This window comes from Ceratotherium simum, chromosome X (genome assembly GCF_057802395.1).
Source record: "Ceratotherium simum simum isolate JZ-2026a chromosome X, ASM5780239v1, whole genome shotgun sequence".
Taxonomy (NCBI): Eukaryota; Metazoa; Chordata; class Mammalia; order Perissodactyla; family Rhinocerotidae; genus Ceratotherium; species Ceratotherium simum.
Window position 1 is genome coordinate 89,488,916 of NC_141940.1, and position 8,149 is coordinate 89,497,064.

At 50.5% G+C, this 8,149-nt stretch overlaps 1 protein-coding gene across 1 annotated transcript; it reads left to right on the forward strand.

The window, feature by feature from the left end:
- Window positions 1-2,297: 2,297 nt before the first annotated feature.
- PCSK1N (proprotein convertase subtilisin/kexin type 1 inhibitor) lies at window positions 2,298-7,168 on the forward strand. The gene is made up of 3 exons (XM_004434953.3): window positions 2,298-2,436; window positions 5,903-6,375; window positions 6,838-7,168. The coding sequence occupies exons 1-3, from the start codon at window positions 2,323-2,325 to the stop codon at window positions 7,025-7,027; spliced, it is 777 nt and encodes a 258-aa protein (XP_004435010.1). The 5' UTR covers window positions 2,298-2,322; the 3' UTR covers window positions 7,028-7,168.
- The last annotated feature ends 981 nt before the right edge of the window (window positions 7,169-8,149 follow it).

Consider the following 8,149-nt stretch of genomic DNA (forward strand, 5'->3'; position numbering starts at 1 on the left):
ATATAAAATAGTCTCATCCAAGAGCATGAAACATGTCTTCATTTATTCAGATCATCTTTTACAACTTCTAATGAAGTTTTAACGTTTTCTCTATAGAGGTCTTATTTATCCCATTTATACTAGTTTCTTTCTTTCTTCCTTCCTTCCTCCCCCCCTCCCTCCCTCCCTCTCTCTCTCTCTCTCTCTCTTTCTTTCTTTCTTTCTTTCTTTCTTTCTTTCTTCCTTCCCTCCTTCCTTCCTTCCTTCCTTCCTTCCTTCCTTTTTTGGTAAGGAAGATCCTTACCTCTTTTTGCTGAGGAAGATTGGCCCTGGGCTAACATCTGTGCACATCTTCCTCTATTATATGTGGGATGCCTGCCACAGCATGGTTTGATAAGTGGTGCATAAGTCTGTGCCTGGGATCCAAACCTGTGAACCCCAGGCCACTGAAGAGGAGCACACAAACTTAACCACTATGCCACCAGGCTTGCCCCTATACTACTTTCCTATTGCTTTACAACAATATTACCACAAACTTCTCAGCTTAAAACAACATACTTACAATAACATTAACTCACAGTTTCTGTGGGTCAGGAGTCAGGGCATGGCTTAACTGGGTTCTCTGCTTAGGGTCTCACAAAGCTGAAATGAAGGTGCTGACTAAGGCTGCAGTCTCATCTGAGGCTTGACTGGGGAAGGATCTGCTTCCAAGCTCACTCAGGTTGTTGGCAGAATTAAATTCCTTGTGATTGTAGGACGGAAGGCTTCAGTTTCTTGCTGGCTGTCAGCTGGAGGCCACCCTTAGCTCCTATAGGCCACCCTTTATTCCTTGCCATGTCAGTTTCCCTAAAGTGGCCACTTACTTCATCAAAGCCAGAAAGGGAGTGGGAGTCGCCTCACAAGATGATTGTTTCAGTCTCATTTTTAACATAATCATGTACATGTAATCACGTACATCTGGTCACCTCTGTCATGCACACAGTCAAGGGGAAGGGATTACACAAGGATGTGAGCACCAGGAGGCAAGGGTCATGGGAGCCACCTTAAGTGTATGTCCATTACACCATCCCTGGGTATATGATCTTTAAGTCCATGAGGAGATACGTATAAGAATTTTCATTGTAAAGTTGTTTATAATACTGAGGAGATGGAGGCCGTTAGAATCAATTAATTAGATATACTCACAGCAACATAAATGGATCTTTCTTTTCCTCACTTTTAATTGATGCGGTGTTACCATACTTTGTTTTAATTTCAAAACGAAAATATCTTTATTTTTTATCTGATTATAATAGTAATACATATTTATTGCAACATTTTTTTCAGAAAACAGAAAAATGTAAAGGAGACAGTGACAAACCATTAGTTATCTCCCCACCCAGAAATAACCACTAACATTCCTTTCCCAACATTTTTTTCCCCATGGATACATAAATTTTAACAAAGTTTTGTTTCTTTTGATGTATCATTTTAAGTGGCTTGAAATCTCCCCTGAAACAATATATGGGTAAAATCTATCTATGTATCTATCCATGTATCTATGGAAAAACAAGTAGATTCAGACAGTAAAATAAAGACAGAGACAGGAGGAGGGTTGTAGAGATGAAGGGAGAAAAAGAGTCAGAGGCAAGGAGAGACAGATGGGAGAGAAAGACAGCGTGAGCTATGGGCACATAAGGGCAGAAAGAGAAATAGAGAGCCATGGAGAGATGACGATACTGGCAAATAAACGAGAGGACAGAAAGGAGCGTTTATTGAGCTCTACCGAACGTCATTGTTATTAAACCTTCAAAGCTACTCTGAGGGGCAGTTACTAGTAATCCCTTTATGCAGGTGCGGGACTGAACCTTAGAATGGTGAACTGACCTTTCCATGGTCACATCACCTGGATTGAACCCATCGCCTGTAAAGGGCCTGGCCCATAGTAGGGGATCTGTAACTGTTTATCCAAAGAACAAAGTCGTATATCTCCTCCCCAAGGAGGGAGAGGTGGGGACCAGACCCCCATTCCACTCCACCGAGTCCATTTTTTCTGTCTGTCTGCAAAGGCGAGAGCAAGATCTGTTGCCCCGGCAACTGCCCTCCGACTGCCATGGCAACCGCCACCGCAGGATCCTGCTGTCTACCTTGCCCCTTGGACATCTCCATGGCGACGGGCGGGATGGAGGGGCAGCAGGAGCTCCGAGGCTGCGCCTGCGTAGAGTGGCGGGAGGGGGTGGGCCGGAGAGGACAGGGTTCCCCGATGTGCGCAGCCGCAGAGCACCACAACCTTGCCCGCTAGCCCGGGCAACTGCGCATTTGCCAGCCAGTCCGCCCGTCCGGAGCCCGGCTCGCTGGGGCAGCATGGCGGGGTCGCCACTGCTCCGCGGGCCGCGGGCCGGGGGCGTCGGCCTTTTGGTGCTGCTGCTGTTGGGCTTACTTCGGCCGCCCCCCGCGCTCTGCGCTAGGCCGGTAAAGGTGCGACCCCGGTCGGGCACGGGGTGGGAGTTGGTGGGGAAGATGCTACAGGCGAAGGTCCGTGTTCTGCTGCTGGCCCCTCATCCTCGCTGGCCCCAGCTCCCGGGACATGCAGAGAGACCGACAGGGTGGCCCGGGGTCCAGTCTCCAGTCCACGTCCAGGCCATGCTGGGTTGGGTCTCTGCGTGTGCGGGTGGCAGTGTCCGGGGCTCGGCCAGCAGCCGCGCCCTGCCCCTCTCTCCGCACCCGGCGCTGGGCTTGGCCTCGCCCCACCCGCCGCCTGTGGCGCTGTCCACGGGACTAGCGCGCATCAAGGGAGTGCGCGCATCGGTATGTGTGCGCAAGACGTGATGACAGGGGCGTGAGGGTCTTGGTGTCCTTGTAAGTGTGTGTCCTTTGGTGTGAGCGCTTCCTAGGGTCCATACAAAGGTGCCATTGTGGGTCCGGGTGTGCAGTGTGTGTGATGCTGAGGATGCTTCTGTGTGTGACTTTTCTCAGTGACACCCATGTGAGTGTTTGTGAATCCTATGGTGATGGCATGACCTATGGGCGTGTCTTTCTGTGTGTTTGTGTGTGTCTGTGTGATTTTGTTTTTGTTTGGGAAGAAGTGGTCTTTGCATCTCCGTGTGCACATCCCATTTTTGTTCGGTTGGACTGAGTGACTAGGATTTTGTATGTGTTCTTGAAGCTGTTTCTCCCTGTTTCTTTGTGGAGCTGTGTCATTGTGGGGAGAGGAGCCATGATGTCTCTGTGCTGCATTGTCTTTAAGCGTGATGCGTGTCCTGGCATCTGGGGAGCTTGGCAATTGTAACTGCATGAGCAGCCGTGGATGTGCAGTTCCTTGTGTGTGAATGTGTCTGGGTTGGGTTGCATGTGACATCTCAAGGCCTGTCAGTCCATGTGAGTGTGTGTGAGGCCGTGATTGCTGATGAGTCTGATTCCCTTGGGGCTGAGGGGTGGTGGGCATCAAGGGCACTTGGAGCACATCCTCCTCTAACTCTTCAGGGTGCTCTGCATCAAGGATGGGGGATTTTTAAAATTATTAAATATTTTATATACATGACATAATATATTTAACATACATGTACAATGTAAGGAATGATGATAAAATACCTCCCATGTGTACCCACCACTCAGTTTAAGAAACAGAGCATGACCAATAGTTGGAAGCCCCCGGGTGCCCCTCCCCACAGCAGCTCCTCTCCTCCATAATCATTATCCTGTATTTCCTGTTCATTGATCCCTTACTTTTGTCTGTAGCTTATCACATATCTGTGTATGTCTAAACAATATCTTGTTTAGTTTTTCCTCACAGAAATGGAATCAAACCAGACATCTGGCTCCTGGTAGTCACTAGGGGTCACTAGGAAGTCATCGGGGTGTCTGGTAGTCTCAGGCAATCTGCAGTGGAATTCTGCAACTTGCGTATTTTTTTTTTCTCTTCGTTGGATGTGAGAGTCATCTACATTGAAATGTGTGGCTGTAATTCATTTATTTTTATTGCTGCATATTATATCCTATGAGTATATCGCGAGTATTTGAGTATGTCATGGTTCGTAGATGCATTCTCAATATGTCGATAGACATTTGGGTTGTTTCCAGGCTTTTCTTTCTCTTTTTCCCCTCTCTCCACTTTTATGCTGTTACAAACGGTGCTGCTGTAATTTTTTATGAACTGTGTCCAATAGTGTATGTACAAAAGCTACTCTAGGGTGTAACACCCCAGGAGTGGGTCATAAAATATACACATCATTTTAGACTTTGCCAAATTGTCCTTCAAAGTTATTTTGGCAATTGAATTCCCACCAGTGATGTATAACAATTTCTATTTTTTTCCACATCCATGTCAACACTGGACATTATTAGACTTTCTGATTTGGGGCAATCTTTTGGACCTATAATGCAGACTATCTCACTGGCACTTTAATTTGCATTTCACTGATTACTAATGAGGTTCACTATTTTTTGTATGTTTAGTAACTGTTTTTGTTTCCTTTTTTGTGAAGCACTTGGTTGTCAATTTTGCCCATTTTTATATGAGTTTCGTTTTCTCTTATTGCTTTATAGGCCTTCTTCATACATTGGATGCTAATCCGTTCCTGACTGCTTGGTTTGCAGGCACCTTCATCAACTCTAGTTTTTTTTTTTTTTTTTTTTTTAAAGATTTTATTTATTCAGCTTTTTCCCCCCAAAGCCCCAGTAGATAGTTGTATGTCATAGGTTCACATCCTTCTAGTTGCTGTACGCGGGACTCGGCCTCGCGTTGGACGGAGAAGTGGTGCCTCCGGGCACTCCCGGGATCCGAACCCGGGCCGCCAGCATCAGAGCGCGCGCACTTAACCGCTAAGCCACAGAGCCGGCCCAACTCTAGTTTTAATTTCATTCTTTTTATGGTGTCTTGGGATAAAAAGAAATTCTTAATTGTAGTGTAGTTAAATTTATTTGTCTTTTCCTTTCCATTGTTCCCAAATTTGGATCACTTGTTCCCGCATGATTTATTGCAGGAGTTGATCCTGTCTCCACTGCTCTGCAGTGCCCCCTCTGTCACGTGGCAAGTGTCAGTATGTGTGGATCTCTTTCTAAGCTCTGTTCAATCCTATTACTTCTTCTGCTGTATTGAATCTGCTGTTTGATTTGCCCGTTTAATTTTTAATTTCATTTAAAATATATTTCTAGATGTTCTCTGTTTCTTTTTCAAATCTTCATGGTCATTTTTATGGTCTTTTGTTCCTTGCTCACACTTTTGATACTCTCTGTTATTTCTTTAAACTTACTGAAATTGTTTCAAAACCGTCTGAACTGAAAATTAGTCATTGGGTAATTTATTCTACAGATAGACTTGCACAAATGCCAAATGGTATATGAACAAGGTTATTCATTCCAACATTATAAGAATAGCAAAAGATTGGAAGTACCCTAAATGTTCATCAATTGAAGACTGGTTACATAAACGATTGTACATCCATACAAAAGGGATTCAGTGCAGAAGAAAGAAAGAAAAAGGGAGAGAGAAAGGATGCTCTTAAGGTACTGAGCAGGATATAGATTCCAAAAAGCAAGGTGCGGAAGAGTCCGCTACCTTTTGGGTAAAACAAGTGGACAATAGGAACCTATAAAATGCGAATGTAGGTTCCTATTGTTCACAAATTTAACAATCTATAGCTGTCATATCTACTATGGCCACTCCTATAAAGAAACCTGGTCTCCAGCAGTCCCAGGGCAAGTTCTGAGTCACTAGGAAATCGTTGGAGGGGGGGTCGGGGTGTAGGAGTCTTTGGTGGTCTTAAGTGTGTCTGGAGACATTTGGGGGTCTCCAGAGGCCTTAAGGGTGTCTGGGTATATCTGAGGGGCCACGGTGCCTTTGGTGGCATCTGGGGATATTTGATGAGGTCCATGGAGCCCTCCGCGTTGGGAGGTCTCTGACGGACGCTGACGACATCTTCCTTTCCACCTCGTCTTCCCGCAGGAGCCCCGCGGCCTGGGCGCAGCCTCGCCGCCCATGGCTGAGGCTGGCGCTCCCCGCCGCTTCCGGCGGGCAGTGCCCCGGGGAGAGGCGGCGGGGACCGTGCAGGAGCTGGCGCGGGCGCTGGCGCACCTGCTGGAGGCCGAAAGGCAGGAGCGGGCGCGGGCCGAGGCGCAGGAGGCCGAGGATCAGCAGGCGCGCGTCCTGGCGCAGCTGCTGCGCGTCTGGAGCGCAACCCGCACCAACGACCCGGCCCTGGGCCTGGAGGACGACCCCGACGCGCCCGCCGCGCAGCTCGCCCGTGCCCTGCTCCGCGCGCGCCTCGACCCTGCCGCCCTCGCAGCCCAGCTTGTCCCCGCTCCTGTCCCCGCCGCTCCGCTCAGACCCCGGCCTCCAGTCTACGACGACGGCCCCATGGGCCCTGACGCTGAAGACGCCGGCGACGAGACGCCCGACGTGGACCCTGAGCTCTTGAGGTACCCGGGCCTGGAGTGGGAAGGGGGCGGGCGCCTGCATCCCGGGAGGAGGAGGGCGAGGGGCTGCGGGGGCCTGCCTCACCAGATGGAAGTGCGACCACCTAGGTCCTGGGACCCTAGGAGGGAGGGAGGTCCTGGCCCCGGGGTGTGGGGGCAGAGATTCCTGGCTGGGGGAACAGTGGGGGACCTGGACTCTCGGTCCCGGGGAGGAGGCTGGGATGCCGCATTTCTGGGGGCAGGAGTGGGAGACGGGGAAACTGCAGTTTCTGTAGGCGGGGATGGGATGGGAGGCGGGGACTTCTGTCTCCTGACAGCAGGTGGCTGGGGACGCCTGGGTTGGGGGGAGGCTAGAGACGGCCAGGTCCCCAGGCAGTATGGGGAGGCAGGGCCGTCTGGGTCCTAGGGCCCGGGCGTAGACTCGCAGACACATCCACACTGCGTTCTGCTCTGGCTCCCTTGCAGGTATTTGTTGGGGCGGATCCTTGCAGGAAGCCCAGACCCTGAGGCTGTGGCTGCCCCGCGCCGCCTCCGCCGCGCCGCCGACCAGGATCTAGGCCCTGAGGTGCCCCCTGAGGGCGTGCTGGGGGCCCTGCTGCGCGTGAAGCGTCTGGAGACCCCCGTGCCCCAGGCGCGCCGCATTTTGCCGCCCTGAACACCACCTGAATTCTGCGCGCCCAGAACCATCCCTCCCCCAACACCCCGACTCCTCCCCGCCAGCCGCCAGCCGCAGTTGCTGCCCTTGAACCCCAAGATACCCACCCCTGGACCCACAATAAATACGATCTGAAGCAGCTATGTACTTGTCTGTGAGTGGCAGTTTCTAGGGAGCTGATGGATTGAGTGGTGATAGCCACTCTTAGACAAGGGCAGAGGGGCCCCTGCGCTGGGTCCCACACTTTATGGCCCTCATTAATTCATCCCCTCCTCCCTCAGTCTATGCCTCTCCTCATTGAGGGAGGCATCCATATGGACAATGGCAGTGCCCACCCCGATCCTGTGCCCCACTTCTGGGTGGGCCTCACTGGGGTATGGGCAGCCCTGAAGGCTTTGAGGCCACTTTCAAGACCTGCAGCAGCATCTTCTGGGGGTGCATCCTCCAGAGGACCAAGGGGTGGCTATTTGTGAGGTGTGACTAGAGCTTGGGCTGAGCTGGCTGGCACCGGACACACAAGTACCTCCTAAGGTGAGGGGCTGCCTGCCAGAAGAGAAAGGTAGGGGGCTGCAGGCCAGGGTCAGCCCTCCTGACACCCTCACATCCTGGCATGGAACACTAAGCAGTCTGAGAAATTAGAACCTGGGCCTTCCGGTCATTAAGAAAATGGACTTGACAAGGTAGGAGGATAGGATGTATTTTGTTTACGCTTGTTAGCTGGATTTGTAACGTTTCACTATTTAGTTATATAGTACAGAGGCTGCTCTAGCACAGGCACTCTGACGCCAGCCCTGAAGACCCTGGGAGTTGGTGTGGTGGGAGCTGGTTTGTGGTCACAGCCTTTGTGCTGGCTAATCCCTTTGCCCCTAGTTATCCACAAGTTTTTCCTCAAATGTCACCTGCGGAATAAGGCTTTCCTTGACCTCCCTGTCACTCTTTATTCCTTCACCTGCCTTTAATACATAGCCTTATGTCATATCTACAAGGGCAGGGTTTTTTAAGTGTCTTGTTTGCCTCTATATCCTTTGCACCCAAAGCAGGGCCTGGCACACAGTGGGCTCCCCCACATTTCTTGAATGAAAGAATTCTCACAATTCAAGTAACATTCTCCCTAGTCTCACT